Here is a 19921-nt window from a genome sequence, read left to right on the forward strand (position 1 = left end):
CCTGCTGTACGTGTCGTACCTGCTGTACGTGTCGTACCTGCTGTACGTTTCGTACCTGCTGTACGTTTCGTACCTGCTGTACGTGTCGTACCTGCTGTACGTGTCGTACCTGCTGTACGTGTCGTACCTGCTGTACGCGTCGTACCTGCTGTACGCGTCGTACCTGCTGTACGTTTCGTACCTGCTGTACGTGTCGTACCTGCTGTACGTGTCGTACCTGCTGTACGTTTCGTACGTTTCGTACCTGCTGTACGTTTCGTACGTTTCGTACCTGCTGTACGTTTCGTACCTGCTGTACGTGTCGTACCTGCAGTACGTGTCGTACCTGCTGTACGTTTCGTACCTGCTGTACGTGTCGTACCTGCTGTACGTTTCGTACCTGCTGTACGTTTCGTACCTGCTGTACGTGTCGTACCTGCTGTACGTTTCGTACCTGCTGTACGTGTCGTACCTGCTGTACGTGTCGTACCTGCTGTACTTTTCGTACCTGCCGTACGTGTCGTACCTGCTGTACGTTTCGTACCTGCTGTACGTGTCGTACCTGCTGTACGTGTCGTACCTGCTGTACGTTTCGTACCTGCTGTACGTGTCGTACCTGCTGTACGTTTCGTACCTGCTGTACGTGTCGTACCTGCTGTACGTGTCGTACCTGCTGTACGTGTCGTACGTTTCGTACCTGCTGTACGTGTCGTACCTGCTGTACGTTTCGTACCTGCTGTACGTGTCGTACCTGCTGTACGTTTCGTACCTGCTGTACGTGTCGTACCTGCTGTACGTGTCGTACCTGCTGTACGTGTCGTACGTTTCGTACCTGCTGTACGTTTCGTACGTTTCGTACCTGCTGTACGTTTCGTACCTGCTGTACGTGTCGTACCTGCAGTACGTGTCGTACCTGCTGTACGTTTCGTACCTGCTGTACGTGTCGTACCTGCTGTACGTTTCGTACCTGCTGTACGTTTCGTACCTGCTGTACGTGTCGTACCTGCTGTACGTTTCGTACCTGCTGTACGTTTCGTACCTGCAGTACGTGTCGTACCTGCTGTACGTGTCGTACCTGCTGTACTTTTCGTACCTGCCGTACGTGTCGTACCTGCTGTACGTTTCGTACCTGCTGTACGTGTCGTACCTGCTGTACGTGTCGTACCTGCTGTACGTGTCGTACCTGCTGTACGTTTCGTACCTGCTGTACGTTTCGTACCTGCTGTACGTTTCGTACCTGCAGTACGTTTCGTACCTGCAGTACGTTTCGTACCTGCTGTACGTGTCGTACCTGCTGTACGTTTCGTACCTGCTGTACGTGTCGTACCTGCTGTACGTTTCGTACCTGCTGTACGTTTCGTACCTGCTGTACGTTTCGTACCTGCTGTACGTTTCGTACCTGCTGTACGTGTCGTACCTGCTGTACGTTTTGTACCTGCTGTACGTTTCGTACCTGCTGTACGTTTCGTACGTTTCGTACCTGCAGTACGTTTCGTACCTGCAGTACGTTTCGTACCTGCAGTACGTTTCGTACCTGCTGTACGTTTCGTACGTTTCGTACCTGCAGTACGTTTCGTACCTGCTGTACGTGTCGTACCTGCTGTACGTGTCGTACCTGCTGTACGTTTCGTACCTGCTGTACGTTTCGTACCTGCTGTACGTTTCGTACGTTTCGTACCTGCAGTACGTTTCGTACCTGCAGTACGTTTCGTACCTGCTGTACGTGTCGTACCTGCTGTACGTTTCGTACCTGCTGTACGTGTCGTACCTGCTGTACGTTTCGTACCTGCTGTACGTTTCGTACCTGCTGTACGTTTCGTACCTGCTGTACGTTTCGTACCTGCTGTACGTTTCGTACCTGCTGTACGTTTCGTACCTGCTGTACGTGTCGTACGTTTCGTACCTGCTGTACGTGTCGTACCTGCTGTACCTGCTGTACGTGTCGTACGTATTGGATGTATTGGATGTGTTTGATGTATTGGATGTGTTAGATTTGTTGGCTCTGAATCGCCCCCTGGAGAAGCATGATTTGAGTTTCGCTTTGAGGATTCTAAATGCTGTGGATCCTGAAACCCAGAAGATAACATTTTAAAAGAATTGCAGTCCAGTAGTCCACCGGCCACCCGATATGCCCCCACTTATAAGCATAATGAGTGACTGTGGCTAAAAGCCCAAGCAGCAGTTCATTGGCTCCGTCCTTAACCCCGCCCCCTACTGACCTTATATGGCAGGACGACAGCAGAACCTCCACTGATGCCCACAATCGGAACAGCTGTCTGAGTAGAAATGAAGTCCAGGATCTGCGCGACGGCCTCGGAGCCCACGTTGTCCTCAAAAACCACTCCATGAACGCGGTTGGTCGAGAGAGTGTCGCAGATGCGGGTAAGCAGTGCCCGTGGGTTGGTGTTGTTGACCAGCACAGTGATGGGGTTCACTTCCAGAGGCAGGTCCATGAAGTTTTCCCGACTCAGACGCCCCTTAATCTCCGTTTGGTAGGCCGGGCCGCTGAACACCACCGCAACGTTCACAGAGGGCGTGGGAATCCCAAAGGGCCGGCCCGGACAGCAGGGAATGGTGCAGGAGAGCAGCAGCAGCAGCGGCCACCACAGGGAGTCGCTCCAGCAGCCTAGACGAACGCCCATCTCAGTCACCTACTGCCTGGAGGAGGGGTCAGAGTGGAGGGTTGACATATTAGACAGTGTTACGAGCTCATGTCCTCTATGAAATGTAGCGATAACACTCAGTAATCCCGTCCGGCTGACCAGCCAGGCAGAGTTTTTGGTAAGTGACCTTTAATCTTCAGGTCTGCGTGCCATCAGTGAGGCAGTATAAGAGCCCATTAACGTAGCACAGAGTGGTATTTTTAGTATGTTCACGTACAACATGGGACCGTGGCCAGGCTGCTGCGTCTTAGGGCGGCAGCTGCCACCCTGCTGTTGTTTACTCTGAGGTCCAACACAACAGATGGTGTCCAGTGTTTAATGCAACAAATGGAGAACAACGGGATTTAAAATTTCTCTCTCGTGACATTGCTTCTGATGCTGTTACTTAATATTGTCATCAGTCCAAGGCACTCAAACATAATCTGCCTTCATGCATACCGTTTCCGTGCTGTGAAACCGACATTTTAAAGGAAAAGCAGCTGTCCACGACGTCACTTACGGGCTGAATTTTAACCAGGTTTTCTACCCTCTTAAAGATAATGGAAGAACTCTTTGGTGCCACACGCTGTTAGTTTACTGTTCACATTGTAGCCAGACAGAGGTGTGTGTTGAGCTGTCAGACAGACTTAGGCTCTTTAGCTCGTTGTCAGATCTGTCACAGTCGTGTTGGTCGCCCTGAGGGAGTGCTGCACACTGGTCCCCTGTCACAGAGATCTGATCCAGCATGTGATGGAATCCCAGTGGGGTGAATATATTGTAATCCTTTGGTAATCCCTGCCAGGCGTCATGGCCCGCAGCTTGATTGTAGTGTATGAACTTATCAAGAGATTTGGCTGCTGCACAAGTGCAGCTGTGTGGTGCGGTTCTGTTTTACTGCCTATGTGGGCCTGAGCAGTTAACTCCTGGAAAACATTGCAGGCAGATGGTGAAGGAGCATGCATGCTTGTTTGGTGCGTCTCCAGCATGCTTATTAATGCATGTCACAGCTTCAAATGCAAATTAGAGGTGGGAGGCTGTTCATACTGTGTGTTTCAGCATGTAAATGCTGCCTTATTAGTCTTTATTTAAATGGATTAGTCCCGACATGTTACTGTTGCAGTGACAGAGTTTCGATTGAATGTTTTTGGAGGAAAAACAACATAATAAACATCGAATTGTTGAGACAAATACGATCAGCAAACAACTGCAGTTCAGAATTGATTCACTTTAGAAAGTGTTTAGAACCCGGGATGTGAGATAGTTGCTCCTGAAGTTAACTTTGAGAGTCAGAAGTTAAATTATATGAAGCAGCAAGACATTTAGAAGCTAATCAAACGCCCACTTTAAGTTTTACAGTGTTCAGGGGATGAAGGAGAAAACCAGGGCTCAGATCAGCCACCGTCTCTCAGAGTGACCGGTGCTCATTTCACCATGTCACCAAACGTCTGGATGGTCAGAGAAACTCGTCCATTACCAAAATATGTGCATTTACAAGGTTTTTAAGGTTGGAACCTTGTTTATAAGTGATGAGGGCAGAGTTTTTTCTACTGATATGTTTTTGCTCCGTGAACTAAGATCCACTTTACTCTGTTTTCAGGCTTTTTCAGAGATCTTCTTTGGCCCACATTGTACTTCATGATGGAGCTCAGATGCAGGCTGGCTTTTTAGATGTGTTGTGTTCTGACACAGCTCTTAGTCCTCAGACTTTACTCTGACGTTGAGCGTCTGGCATCACTGTCTGACATCGTCTGTTGGTTTTAGGGAAGGATACAGGTGCATCCTCCTGGGTTCATGACTCTGCTACAGTCCTGGTGATCCAGGAAGTGCTCCATCATTGTTTAATTATGTTAACACTCAATTAACACTCAGTTTAGCACTTCATGGGGATAAAGTAACAGAGCTGCTTTCTTTTTATGGAAACTCAATTCATCATTAGTTTATATGCTGCCTGCATAAAGGAAAAGAACCACCTTGTTTTAACTAAGCACATTTATAAAAGCTTCCCACTGGAAAAGCACTGCAGTGATTAATATGCTGAAGCTTTCAGTGAGTTATTTAACCCTGACTGATGCTGGGAGCAACGACCTGTGGTGGTGGAAGAGATGTCACTCTGTTTCAGAGGTTCTGCAATCTGTCTGCAAATTAGAAGAGTTTGAATATCATATCAAATGATTCGGAGAATCTGGAGACACATGGGCTGAAAGTTAATGTTTGATGGCCGTAATCTCAGGCCCTCAGTCAGCTCTGCATTAAAAACAGACCCGATTCTGTCCAGGAAATCACTGCATGGGCTCAGGAACACTTCCAGGAATCATTGTCTGTGAACACAGCTCACCGTGCCATGCAGGTTAAAGCTCCGTCATGCAGAGAAGAAGCCATATGTGAACATGATCCAGAAACTCTGCCGTCTTCTCTGGATCAAAGCTCGTTTAAAATGGACTGAGGCAAAGTGGGAAACTGTTCTGTGGTCAGATGGATAAAATGGACGCTGTGTCTAAAGAGGAGAAGGACCATCCGGCTTGTTATCAGCTCTCAGTTCAAAGCCTGCATCTCATTGTCAGTTTATGAGATCTGAAAACGTACCTGCTGTATCATTGTGTTTCATTGATTCAGGGACTTCACTTTCAGACTTTAACTCCATTGAGAATCTTTGGGAAATACCAGGGGAAAATAATGCAGCTGTCCAGCAAAATGACTTTTTTCTTCTGTAGTATAATATATAATATCAACCCAAAGATTATTTTAAACAACAACCTTTGTGGCTGTGTATCTAAAGAAAATAAACAGTCACTTGGTGATGTTTTCCTCATTTTCATGTAATATGACGATATTAAGACACAGAGAGGGAAACAGAAGCGCAGTCATAGTGTGAAACACTGTAGATGGTTTCCGCTTTACACTAACTTCACATTTCATCCATAAATATTGCACCTTGCACTGCGTAGAAATCTTCAAAAAGTACAGCCGCCAGGGCTGCTCTCCACGTTGGAGAGGAAAATGATGTGTGGATAATTCTGAGAATGTCATTATGACAGGCCCTGGGCACAGGGACATTAACCACAGACACATTTAACTGTTGCAGGGCATCAAAATGCACTTTTCAGTAGCTGACTGAAATGTGTCTCACTCCACCTGCTCAGCCAATTTACAGCTATTTACACATTATTATAATTTATTTCTTCATTTCAATGTTCCTCTAAAGACTTGAAACATGGCAAATATAAAAAAAGTTTCATTTCGAGGTTTATTTTTAGATATGTAGATTGGGAAATGAGCAGAAAGTGACAAAAACAAGATTAAAACTTAATGAAAATGAAGTAAATTAGAATTATTTGTCGATTTCACTATTTTGCAGATGACGTACAAATCAATTTTCCCCAGAAAAGCATCTGAATGATTTTAGGTCATGAATTAACTCAAAACAAGGGCTGAAAAGAATTCCTTAAGTGTTTTACTTCGATGCTTCAGTTGTTGACTTGTTTCATACGGACGGTTATTATCTGCGTTTGTAGCAGCTTGATTTCAAGGAGCATTTCAAAGAAAAGAAAAGCGAAAATACTGTACAGTTTGTCCATTGTAAAAGCTTGTTAGCTTAGCACGATAGCACAACGTCAATGCTACAGCATCTCCGCAGAAAGCAGCCGGTTCATATGTCGAGTCCACTGAGCGGAACAAACACGAGGGAACATTTCATGTTAGCATTTTAATCAAAATCAGTCGGCTTGTTTGCTGAGAAGGAAGCTAGCAGAGAACAGCAGGAAGCTAGCAGAGGACAGAAGGAAGCTAGCAGAGAACAGCAGGAAGCTAGCAGAGGACAGAAGGAAGCTAGCAGAGGACAGAAGGAAGCTAGCAGAGAACAGAAGGAAGCTAGCAGAGAACAGAAGGAAGCTAGCAGAGAACAGCAGGAAGCTAGCAGAGGACAGAAGGAAGCTAGCAGAGGACAGAAGGAAGCTAGCAGAGAACAGAAGGAAGCTAGCAGAGAACAGAAGGAAGCTAGCAGAGAACAGAAGGAAGCTAGCAGAGAACAGAAGGAAGCTAGCAGAGAACAGAAGGAAGCTAGCAGTGGAACAGAAGGAAGCTAGCGGAGGACAGAAGGAAGCTAGCAGAGAACAGAAGGAAACTGAGGCTACTTGTGTTCATCGTGTTGGACGAATTGTGGCTAATTTCTGTTGAAATGTCACCAGAACTACCCGCTGGCACGAGCACACCATCATATTGTCCTTAATGTGCCTCTGCCCATTAAAATAGTTATTATTGCAAAAGTATTTAAAAAAAATCTCAATTGTTGATTAATCAATGAAATACTTGATTGCCGACATAACTGTGTCCTGCAGCCCTAATAAAAGTAAGACTGAGGTTGTAGTCTTTGGAAATCCTGAACGTATTCGCACTCTCGGCCTGTTTGCTTGTAATATTCAGTCCTATGTGGAGCATAAAAGATGCTTTTAAACATTTGGACAGGGTGATCCGTGCCTTCATAACGTCTCGGCCGCATCACTGTAATTCTTTGGGCTTAGATCAGTCATCCATTCAATGCCTGCTGTCAGTTCAGAAAGCTGGAAAGGAAAAAAAGGGACCAAATTACACCTGTATGGCTCTCCCTCCACTTGCTTCCTATCCGGCTGAGCTCATCTGTTAAATGAACAAACTACAGCGATAAGCTAGCTCAATGTGCCTGGAACCAGGCTAACGAGAAAAGGTGGTCTGGTTTTTACCTCTTTATCATAGATTTGCTCTCACTGTTGAATAATTCAGACCCAGCATCTTCTTCTCAGACTTTCTTTTAATGTTGTATCTTTATTCTTTGGTCAGCCTCGGTTGTTTTTAAAGGTGATAAAGTGGAGGGTTGCTCCTTTATCTCAAGTGGAATTCACTTTACCCTGAAAATACAAAACGTGAATAGTTTTTAGGAGATATTTCCCCCTTTTTCCCCGTTTTTGATAGATTTATACAGGAATTTTGGCCTAAAGAACAGGTTGTCCCGGGGCGTGAGTTATGTGGGAGAGTTTGGAGGTGAATCTTCACATGAATAATACATTTTTAGCTTATTTCTTTACTTGTCAGAGATGTAAGAGACATAACAGGCCGTTTCATGTCGGTCATCCAGTTAAAATAAACAGAAAAACATCCTCAGTTTCTAACGAACTGTGTTCTGTCCTCAGTTAGTTAGAAACATTTAAGATGTGCTTATCCCCCTCTAGTGGGTGACATATGGTGGAAGCAGTTTCTTTACAGAAAAACCTGCCAGTCAAGCCATGCTTAGAGAGGACTGAGTCAGAATAGCTGCAGGGGCTTTATCACAAGTTATTTTCCTCTGTTTCTCCATGTTATCTGCTCTGATAAATTGAAAATGAATTGAATGCCGAGTCTGCACACTCATGACAACATGAGCACATTATAAGAGCATCTGATACTGAATATTGAGGATATTACAATCTCTCACCATTATAATTCATCTCAGGTTTGCTCATGTCTTCATACATACTTTTTTATTTAGAATGATATAAATGCACATTGTTTTTAGCTTTTTCCCATCAGTTATTGCTTCTGAGGCATCTTGGCTTGCTCAAAGCACACGTTTAGAGCTCAGATATTGACCATAAAGCCTGAAAGCCACAGAAGAAAAAATCAAAACCCTCTTCCATCTGTCAGACGGCTCCTGCTGAGGCGCCGGCGTCTCCACGCCTCCACGCCATCCCTGCAGCTCATTACCGTGAGCCTGCAGTGGCGAGTACATCTGGCTCAGAGGTGTGGCCTCATCTGCGCAGTGTTTAACCGCCGCCTTTATATTCTGGGCATGGCGCCTCTCCGCAGCTGGAGCACCTGTTCAATCGCCCGTCACATGATCAATACACCCGTCCACGGATCTGTGGTTCACAAACTCATCCTCTGTGGGACTATCAGTGAAACTCTTCCAGGACCCGAGCTGAGGGCAGCCCACATTTAAACCGTCCGTGACCTTTCATCCAAGTCAAGAGAACCACGAGAAGAGGCAGTTTTATTACCTGCTGTGTCACCTCGTGAGATTATTCCATAATAATACTTTATGATTGGCTTGGAAACTGAAGCGTTTTGCTTCTCTTCCACATTTCTCTGAAACCTCCAGATGCCGTCTCTTGTTATTTCCCCATAAAACTTAGTGAACATCAGTTTGATGTCTGTTTTGCTCTTCTTAGCACACATTTTCCTCTTTGAGCTGGTGATGAATGATTTTAAGATCTATAAACTGGATTTTTTTACACAGAACAAAGATACGAGGTAAAGACCAAATGTTCCACAGTGTCTAACACGGAAACTGGCATTTCTTTTTCTGTTTTAGCAGAGAAAAGGGGACCAGCTCGTTCTTATTTTGTGGCTGATGAAGCGCAGAAATGGCCTGAAGCAACGCTTCTTAAAGGTTTCTGTGGATGCTGACAGTCCTGTCGAGCTTCTTAGGTTTCTGAATGGGTTAAACCACAAAAAACTCGATTTAAAGTGAATGTTGGCCGATAATTTCCAAGCAAATGTTTGTGATTAGCACCTAAAGTGGTCACTATTAACCCTTTGAAGAGGTTTCATATTTGTACGGTCTTATAGATTTGATCTGATTATAACATACGGCCGTGCTAATCTCCTTAAATCCATTTAATTAATCTGCAGATTCATCATTATTATACTTATAGTGAGAGAAAAATAGAGTAGAAACACCTCGGTCTGAGACGGAGTAAAATAAAATGATAGTTTCTCTACCAGCTGTGACACACTTTAGGGTAAAGCATATGAACCGATCATTTTACAAAAACTGAATCAGATTAAGTCCACCAGACTTAAGCCAGATCATCATCTTCCATGTTGTCCTTGTCTGCACTTTGGACATTTAAGAAAGCAGATGGGTTAGGCTTGAAGATGGACTGAAACTACGTCCGATTCAGCTTCAGTTTAGAGCTTCAGAGCCGCTTTAGACCCTTTTAAGAACATTTATTATCTGTTGATTATGTGAAGTTTCCACCAGTCCCCGGCAAATATCCCAAAGTGTGTGAATTATTTTAAACACTGACCTATTAAACTGATGCTCTGCAGCAGCTAAACTGCTTATTTACAGATTTATTTTATGCTGATTAAAGTCCTCGAAGGTCAGATGCTGAAAAGAGAAATTTAGAGAGAAATAGTGACCAAAATAATCAAGATTACGATTTTAATTATCAACTAAAACATGGTTATTATTCGTTGTTAAATTAATTGAAACAATATAGTTTGATTAATCGACCAATAGAAACAAAGAATAAAGTAATTATCAGCCATTTCTCAGCCAACTGATGTCATCATATCACAAGTCTGGGTTCTAACAGCTGTTGTGAATAAGTGTTGGTGATAATTAAAGCCCACGGCAGGGTTTTTAAATGAATCTGCGAACATCTTCACAAACATGGTTGTCCCAGGAAATAAGAGGGGCTCCAGAACCCTGACCCAGTCCCTGCAGGTCCAAAACTGATGGACTAAACAGAAAGAAGTGGTTCCAAGTTGGGTGTTGGCCCCGAATCAGACACTGGAACCACGTTGGCAGGTGGGAATCCTCAGGAAACAAATACTGAAGGCTAAACCTCTGTGGGACAGCGGGGTGCTTAATCAACACCAACATTTGTGCCACAAAGTACCAGAACCGCTTCATTTTTGTTGGTTCTACTCGCAAAGCTTCACTCTGCACAGATCACCTGCCAAACAGACTGATGATCGTATTTTCCTGTCATTCTTATTTTATTCTCCTTTTTGAGCCTTTTTATTTGTGTTAAAAACAATGAAAAGTCTCTTTAAGTGTGACATCACTGATGCTGGAGGAGAAGAAGAAGAAGAAGAAGCAACAGGAAGTCAGATTAGCATAAAAATCTGTGGATTAGCTTAACCTGCCTGGCTTCTGTTTAATTAGTTTAAATTTGGCAAAGAATGAGTTTAGTTTCATGTTTCCATCATTTCCACATGATACACCTTTTTAAAAAATGCAACAAAGCTGGTGAATTATGAAGAAAATATCCTGAAAACAGACTAACATCTAATCTGTGGCATATTGTGAACTCGTTAATGCAACCGTTGCATGATAGCTGGGTAACTTTAGATATGCTCTGCTGTGTGAACATATGCTAATTATTATATTATTATAATTAAGCATGAAGCAGAGAGAAGTGTGAGGTTAAAAGGTTTTGAACTGAGGTGGCGGTGGGGCAAACCGCTCATCCAACACATCAGCTGAACCACACCAGACTCCCGGGTCTGTTTTCTGGGCTCAAGGTCAGGATTCAGCACTAAATTCCTGCAGTGAGTCCCTTTCTTTTGGCCGTCCCTAAGCCTGTCTGGTGATTTACGGCCCGGCTCTTCACGGAGCAGTTGTCTGTTGGATGGCCGTGTGATAAATGGCAGCCCGCCGTATGAAACGGCGTCCGACCCAGTCGGCGTCTTGGTGAGCTGCGCCTGACGTGGAACCACAGCGGAGGCTTTGCATTCCCAACCAGCCGTGATTTATCTGCCTCTTCTGACCCCTGAGGACAGAGGCTCATCAGGCAGACTCACTCAGATATAAGGTTCTGTTAGACGCTTCCTCTTCACTTCTGCTGCTGGCGCCGCAGACATATTTAAGACATGGACGCCGCTCCATGAGCTCCACACGCCCGGTGATTGATCTGCCGTTGGACGAGAACCTGTCCGTGTGAAATCTCAATAAATCCAGTGTGATCTTTACTGATGTCTCTGACTTAAGGCTGGATGGGACATATATGAGAGGAGATACCAGTGAAGGGAGCCTTTAAATTCCTCGTACATCCTCTTGTGCTGCACGAGGAATCAATCAAAGGCTTTGGATGGTGTCTCTGCGTTAAGGAATTTAAATATTCAGGAAGGAAGTGGAGCTGAATTGAGCAGCTGGATTTTCTGAGTCTATAATGTCAGAGGTTCACACGCCACAACAGATGGAAATTGTAACAGAGCACAACGAGATAGCTTTCCATCTTTTAAAATCCTATCAAGTGCTGAAGCAAAGCTTCCCCCATCAACATGTGTAGCATAACCTCAGGACCCTGACAATATACAAACAGGACCCTCCCCCGTGCTTCTCACTCAAGCCTGTCGTGACAGATGTTGGACATGCGTTTGCATCTATTTGTGCATATATTCGTCAGCTGGACCTGTGGTGAAATCGAACAGATTGTAGGTGTGAGGGTGCTGAAGATAACAGGTTGTTGCAGATGTAATCCACCTTTCACCTGAGTTCTCTGCATGGTTCTCTCATTAATATTCCCACTTTGACCCTGAGGTCCGACCTCACTGTAAAGCCATCATCGCAGATGACAAGGAGCCCTCCGGCCGTGTTTGGCGGGCCTTCCTCTCTGCCTCCGTATACAGATCAGTGTAAGACTCTGGTTAAGCTGAAACCACGGCTACCGGCGCAGCACCAGAACACCCCCGTCTAACCCTGCCGCCGATCCAGCTGTCACACACGCTCTAATCCACATATGAGCACACCACTTTGGTGATAATCTGCGCTGTGGACATGTTTGTGTGGTTGGTCTTTTGCTTTAAGTTGCACTGATGATGTTTTCTCCCTTTTCTACCAGATAAAACCATCTAAACTCTGTTCTCAGTCCTTATGAATCACATTTTCTCACATATTGGTGCAGAACTGGAAAGATTGTATCAATTTTGATGGATGTTTGGCTTCAGAGGGACACTTTGGTTGCTTTCTGACTTGTTAAATAGCATCTAACACTTGTCCAGGTCATAGTAATCATAAGAGCTTGAATAAGGGCAGCTGGACTTCTTCTTCTCTACCTCTCATCGAAAGACTTCTTTGGTTCTGAACTAGATGGTGGTATCAATTTATAACTGAGTGGGATTATCAGTTATTCAGCTCATGTAGACACCTTAATCTGACAAGAAACGGATCGGATCGGGCTACTTCTGATCGGATTAAGACCCGAGATAACTCGATCCAAACACACTTTTTCCTTTTTAGTAACCTTTGACTGTGAAAACAGGTGATGAGCAGCTCTGTTTAATGTTTCCGGTGCTAATTCAGCATCATATTTAAGTAGCTGGTGTGTGCAGCTTCCACCAGATATCTGCATTCCCCACTTTAATTACGCTATAAATTCACAATTTTCTGTTTTAACGTCGTTTGTCGACTTTCAGTGCGGTTTCATGAGCGCCATCGGATCGGATTAATGGCTAAATTACAATAAAACTGAGTTATTCAGCTCATGTAGACCTTAATCTGACAAAAATTGAATCGGATCGGGTTACTTGTGATCGAATTAAGACCCGAGATAACTCGATCCAAGCCGTTGTGCATCTCTGTTCCATAACCAGCTCATCACAGATGGAGAGGGACGCAGCTTCATCTCGCTCTGCGTTCGCCATCTTTCTGAATGCCTGAGTTTGTTGCTGTTGGTGGTGAAGACGTCAACAGGAAGTGGCTCTATTAGCGATAGCTGAAATGGGGACAGCGCCACCTATGGTACCGGGGTATGACATGCTTTGTGCCAGTGATTCCATTCATTCACCGCCATATATCCAAGGATAATTACCCTCAGATAAGGAGCAGAACCCAACTGTAGATATAATCCAGTTAATCTCAGCATGTAGACCACATATGTCAAACTCCGGTCCTCAAGGGCCGCTGTCCTGCAGGTTTTAGATGTTTCCCTGCTTCAACTCACCTGATTCAGATTAAATGGATCTCTTTAAAGATTGTTAAGTTCTGCACAAGTCTGCTAATGATGCATTGTGATCTGATTCAGGTGCGTTGAAGCAGTGAAACATCTAAAACCTGCAGGAGAGCAGCCCTCGAGGACCGGAGTTTGACATCCCTGATGTAGACCCACTGACTGACCCCCCCCCAAACCGACCAACATGCATGTCGTCAGAGTCATTATCACCTCTGAGTTGTTTGTTTCAGTCACAGGATCCAAGGTGTGAATGGTTGTGAAGCTGCCTGGGGAGGAGAGCCAATGCTGCACTGTAGGTGCTGGGAAGGTGACACCTGAGACCTCCTCTGTTCAAAGATGGCTTCCATGACTCCCCTCAAACCGTCTGTCTTCTCTGCCAGAAAGCAGCAAAGTGGTGGAACGATTATTTAGATGCTCGAGTGTTCTGTTGATTATTCCATCGATAACTCGAGTCCATCTCACCTAATAAGCCTGTTACTGTAAGCTAATTCTGTCTTACAGCAGACCCACTGCTCAGTGTTTTCACTTGTCTGAAATGGTCTCAGACTTTAGACATTTTGGTCTTTTTCTCTGATTGTGTTCGTCGGTGTTTCCTCCATCAGATCAAGTTCTCCTGCTAATGAGACCAACTGAGCTGTTCCCAATGAGGAGAAAGTGTCATTCAAAGCTCTCCGCCTCACGCTGATGTTACCTCACAGACTCCGGGGGCTTCATGGTCTCCCTGAACATTTTGCTCTGGACTCTGAAAGGAGTCCTACTGAAAACTGCCTCTGGTTTAGCCTAAAATAATCCTGGAACCGGACTTCACATCACTGTCTGTGATGTCATGCATCTTCCTGCCTGCATTCATTCAAGTCAGCTCTAATCTGACACCACAATTGGAGGAAATTATTGTTGAAAACTAAACCAATGAGGGATAATATCGCTGCTTTTAGGGTTTTCCTGCTGGATAACCGACTGATGGACAAGGTTTGACAGAATCTGTAAAACCTGAGAGTCAGAGGGCCCCGGCCCCCTCTAATTCCAGCTAAAACATTCAGGATCACTCTGTGGATGCTATCAGAGCACGTCATAAACATGTCTGCCTGCATAGTTTCCTCTGGAGATGATGTATTGATTTTTGCTGGGACAAAACAACAACATCCAGGGCAGTGAAGACGACTCCTCATCCTCTCGGGGGCTTGTTTGAATGACTTTTAGAAGCAGTCTCATGCAAAGAGTTTGTTTCCTTCTTTTTGCAACATCTTTCTGGCTCGGTTGAGCGTTTTGGCTGCTTTTTAGGTGACGATGGGGTGTGACAGGAGGGACGGAAAAAGGAGATAAAGGAGAAGTGTGACGGCAAAGCTGAAATAAACCTAAACTACGTCATGATCACGAGCTGCCCCCACCAGCTGGGCCACCAGAACACTGTGTGTCACATTTTGTTAGCCTGTAGCGCAGATAATTCAGCCTGATTTCTTCACATGAATCCTGCAAAGTCAAACTGCTGAAAGCCATCTCACGGGCCCCCGTCACTGTCCACGTTTTGCTTTTAAGGGTTATCTTTGTCATCATCCTTCATGGAGACGCTCCCCACCGTGTCCCCGCTCAGGGCTAATTGGGTAAAAATCAAGCTGCGCACACGCAAACGATGAAGACTAATCAATTTCCTGTGCTACAAGCTGCAGACGCACAGGTGCTCAGGCTGGTGTCAGTATCCACGAGAGGTAGAAGACTGACAGTGCCCTCACCCCACCCCCCTCTCCCAGCCTACGGCGTGTCAGTTTTCCTTCTCAACGGGAGCGGGACGGTGCAGGCGGCGCTGCAGCATGAATATAAATGGACTGGGAGTATCTGTTGTGTCGGTGCGAGCAGCCGTAAAAATTCTTCTCAGATCCGAAGGCCGCGACGAGGAGTGGCGTGCTGGGACCGAACGGTTGGCTGTCAGACCCCTGTAAACCGGTGAGGAATGGATCGTGTGGTGATGCAGCTGATCACCTGATTCTGAGTGAAATTTACTACTCCTCTCTCATGACCTTGAGTGGATTGCTCTGATATCCTGCCCCCCCCCTCTGCAGTAAATGTTTCACTCCTGTCCTGGATAAGTGCAACTGGCTGTCCGTCTGTATCTATTTGAAGCAGTTGTTTCCACACGTGTGCCCATTTGTTTTTGTTTTCCCTGAGGTGTGATATCTCAAACCTTTCAGTTCGTAGAGGAGCTGGACGCACTCACAGACTGGGTGTGGAGGCTGAAAACACGATAAGATGGTACATATCTCACCTGTAGCAGCAACAAAGCGAAGGAAGTGCATCCTCAAGCTGTGTTTCTTTTGGCTGCTTGGTTTTAATCTTGCATTGCATATTATTCAGCTGTGATTTCAAGTGTAGAGTTGAGCAATAAATGCTCAAAATGTCTTCAGAAAGATGAAAATGATTCAATTTACTAAATGATCTCAGAGCCAGTTGAGAACCTAAGTACAAATCGAGGTTTAAGCACAGGACCACTTCTTTAATTTACTGTCGTACAGCCTGAAGTCGACCTGATTGAATATAAAAACTGTAGAAACCAGAGCAGATGGAATCAATGCTGATGAACTAAGCTAATAAAGTCAGACCTAAGAGAGCACAACGTCTGCCCCCACCTGCAGCCACCTGCAGCCCCCTGCAGCCCCCTGCCCCCTGCAGCTACCTGCAGCCACCTGCCCCCTGCAGCCCCCTGCAGCCACCTGCCCCCTGCAGCCACCTGCCCTCTGCAGCCACCTGCCCCCTGCAGCCACCTGCCCTCTGCAGCCACCTGCCCCCTGCAGCCACCTGCCCCCTGCAGCCACCTGCCCCCTGCAGCCACCTGCCCTCTGCAGCCACCTGCAGCTACCTGCCCCCTGCAGCCACCTGCCCTCTGCAGCCACCTGCAGCTACCTGCCCCCTGCAGCCACCTGCCCTCTGCAGCCACCTGCAGCTACCTGCCCCCTGCAGCCACCTGCCCTCTGCCGCTACCTGCAGCTACCTGCCCTCTGCAGCCACCTGCCCCCTGCAGCCACCTGCCCTCTGCAGCCACCTGCCCCCTGCAGCCACCTGCCCTCTGCAGCCACCTGCCCTCTGCAGCCACCTGCCCCCTGCAGCCACCTGCCCTCTGCAGCCACCTGCCCCCTGCAGCCACCTGCCCTCTGCAGCTACCTGCCCTCTGCAGCTACCTGCCCTCTGCAGCCACCTGCCGCCACCTGCCCCCTGCAGCTACCTGCCCCCTGCAGCCACCTGCCCCCTGCAGCCACCTGCCCTCTGCAGCCACCTGCCCCCTGCAGCCACCTGCCCTCTGCAGCTACCTGCCCTCTGCAGCTACCTGCCCTCTGCAGCTACCTGCCGCCACCTGCCCCCTGCAGCCACCTGCCACCTGCAGCCCTCTGCAGCTACCTGCCCCCTGCAGCCACCTGCAGCCACCTGCCCCCCGCAGCCACCTGCCCTCTGCAGCTACCTGCCCCCCGCAGGGGGGCTACCAGGGCTAAGGCTACCAGTTGCTGCTGGGGGCAGCTCTCACTTGGCTCCGGATAATGAAATTGTAACGGGCATAATCAGGTTTACAGTTGTTCGTCTGCATCGTCTCGTTCTGACGAGAAGAAGAAGAAGCCACTGATGACGGCAGCAAAGGACAAATGTGATGTCACTGCGTCTGAGTCAAAGACCAGAACTCAGGACCAGTTTCAGATGTTTAGTTCTGTGATATGAATGCAGGTCTGTGAGAGGGATTAATACACCATGAGCTAGAAAAGGAAAACACAACAGCTTAATCGCTCCATGTATTGCTTGTTATTGATCAGCTTCTCCCTCAGCCTGACGGCCAGCAGCAGAACTTCCATCACGGCTGCTTTGGTGCTGTGAGATTTGTGAGATTGGGTCCAATGTGGCGCTGTTTTCTCGCAGCAAACACACACACATGCATGTGCATTTGCATGTTGGCATTACTCTCACATACATCCAATTACTGAACTCAGGATATGGTTGACATAGCATAATGAACAGCCATTTTTCACCTGCCTAACTGGGGCTGCAGTGCTTCTCACCCCTTTCTCCCATTTCATCTTCTCTGGTAAAACACACATTCTTTGACTCTTTGTCAGTCATTACCAAAGAAGGGTATTTAGTGACACCGGCTGGGAGTGTCTCTATTTAAAGGGTCCAAAGTTTGTGAAAGATGATCAGCAAAAATAATGGAAATAACCTCCATAAATGATTTGATTTAAACAGTTATGGAGCTCATATGTGCTTTCAGGAGAACCCGTAGCCTCTGGGAGGCAGTGACGTCTCAACAGGATTATAGATTTTTTCCTCCGGCGAGACCTCAGCATTGCCTGTCACTAAATATCTTTAATTATTTATCAGCTTGACATCTGGTTTACGGCCGTAATGAACCGGCCAAACACAGCTGTGGAGGCCAGAGAGGTGGCTGCATCGCAGCCCTCCTCCCCCAACCGCTCTACCTTTCTGTGACATGTGACCTTGGTGTCATTAAGGCCATTTTTATGTGTATACATCGATTAATCTAGTCCTACGAGCTTTTAACAGTTGCCACTGAGTTATGAACTGCTCTGTCATTCGTGTGCTGAGCTTCTTTTCTCTTTCCTGTGAGGAAACAAGTTGTTGATGAGCAGCTGCAATACATTTAGGTTAAAATGGTCCAGTGATCAGTGATGACTCATTGATTCTTTTGCCTTGGAAATAAACTGTTCTGTACTGTTCAGTAATGACAGTAACCTGGTTTTTCTGGGATCTTAAAGAGTCCCTCCTGGGCGGCGGGTCCATTTCCCCCGCAGCTGCACCTCGGGTCCGGCGGGCAGGTATCAAAGCCCCTCTCAGCTGCTCCGACTGTTTACAATGACGCATCGATCTACTCTGCTTAATCTTCCCAGCTGCTGGGTGAGTTAAAGCAACAGTTAAAGCCACCACACACACCTACAACAAGCATGAAAGCCCAGCACAGCGGCGCGCTGTCAGCCCCAGGACTCTGTTGGGTCCTGCTTCTGATCCGATCCTCTGCGCTCTGATAATTTCTGCTTTGACTGACAGAATAAAGACGATAAAGGGGACGCCACTTGAAGAACTAACAGACCTCTCTCAACACAGTGGGGGGAAAAACAAGCAGAACACATTTCGGTGCACTCAGTTTTTAAAGTGAGCAGATTTGAGGGGTTTTAAATCAAGTGATAGATGACACATAAGCAGCAGTAAGTGATAGATGAAGCTGATCTTTTACCTGTGTTGGCAATCCACATCCAGCCCTGGCTCGTCACCATTCATCCCGTGTCTACTCTTCCAGTTATTCTGCTTTTCTTCCTCCTTTCTCTTCCTTCTTTTTCTCCCCTTTGGCCCTTCTTCTCTTCCTCTCCCTCTCCCCTTCCTCTTCCTCTCGCTGCACTTGTTTGAGTCTATTTCAGTAGCAGCAACAGTGGAGCCCGCTGCGACGGTGGCATGGTTTCCAGCATTTTGGCAGAAGGTCACATTATCACTCGCTGGTAAAAAGGGAGGAGGGGAAAAAAAAGGAGGAAGAGGATGGAAGAAGTGATGGAGGTGAGCAGGTGCCAGAGGAGGAGGAACAAGACAAATGAACAAATGGTGGCTGTCCACAGTTGCACTTGTGCTCCTGGCTGAATGTTTCCAGCTGACGGCTACCTCAGAAGAAGGCTTTCAGGTGAGATGTCCCAGAATGCTTTGAGGAGAAACCCGTGAGCGAGCATCACTGTGCGTCTTCACCAGCTGCTCACCTCTGGAGAAGAGATAATTCCTCTGTTGAGTTGAACTTACACCGTGTTAAACGTGAGCTCAGAACACATCCTGAAGTTGTCCTTTTCCATCTCTGCCCAGTTCAGAAACACACACACGTACTCCATCGATCACGGATTCTGCAGGGTGACCCTTGCCTTCACTTCCCAGCCTTCCTCCTTTGCCCTCCTCTGGTTCAGGCAGCTCTCCTGAAGCCACTCCATCAAAATGAGGCTCTGAGGAACGATCCAGCTGCCCAGGACGAGGCTGTCAGCGGCCAGCGACAGATGGCTGGAGCAGGGTTGCAGATATGAGTCAGCTGCCACAGTTTGGAGATTCTTTGGTGGCCTCCTTCAAAGCACACCTTGTTTGCTTGTTCTTGTCTTCACTTTTTTGTAGAAATGTTCCCACCTGCACCCCTCCCACCACGGATAAGAGCTCTTCCTCTGGCTTTACTGGCCGGCTGTAATCCTGACTCCTACATTCCATGTCACAGGAAAGGCTTGTGAGCTCTAATCATTATGTAGTAAGGATTTATCCTCTCCCTCTCCCTCCCTCCTCTGTTTCCCTCCCTCCACCCCTCCCGTTTATTTCCCTCGCTCTGCCGCCGGAGCATCAGGCGTCCTACAACTCTCCACATATCTTACGGTCCCTTTTTCAGCCTCCAGTCTCGTGCTTCATCTCTTCTTTTATTGAATCTTCACGGCTTCCTCCGTGCACACACTCCGGCTCGTCTGCCTCGGTTGCAGCTCACGTCTCAACAGGTTTGTCCTTGAAAGAATCTGTGGGACAGACAGAGTCACTGCTCACCTTGTCCTTCCTGTGTTTAGGCTCATTTCATGAAGTTTCATGAGCTTTTAATGTACTGCTGTGTATGTT

The 19921-nt window shown here is 46.7% G+C and overlaps 1 protein-coding gene across 1 annotated transcript in view; it reads right to left on the minus strand.

The window, feature by feature from the left end:
* Positions 1 to 19530, minus strand: part of grin2ca (glutamate receptor, ionotropic, N-methyl D-aspartate 2Ca) — a 63978-nt gene extending 44448 nt beyond the window's left edge. The window contains exons 1-2 of the mRNA XM_072369372.1: positions 18537 to 19530; positions 2199 to 2637 (exon numbers count right to left, since the gene is read on the minus strand). Coding sequence (XP_072225473.1) covers positions 2199 to 2621 — 423 coding nt within the window. The 5' untranslated portion in view covers positions 2622 to 2637; positions 18537 to 19530. The remainder of the gene's footprint in view (positions 1 to 2198; positions 2638 to 18536) is intronic.
* Positions 19531 to 19921: the final 391 nt, after the last annotated feature.

This window comes from Leuresthes tenuis, unplaced genomic scaffold (genome assembly GCF_036924035.1).
Source record: "Leuresthes tenuis unplaced genomic scaffold, fLeuTen1.0.hap1 SCAF_17, whole genome shotgun sequence".
Classification (NCBI taxonomy): domain Eukaryota; kingdom Metazoa; phylum Chordata; class Actinopteri; order Atheriniformes; family Atherinopsidae; genus Leuresthes; species Leuresthes tenuis.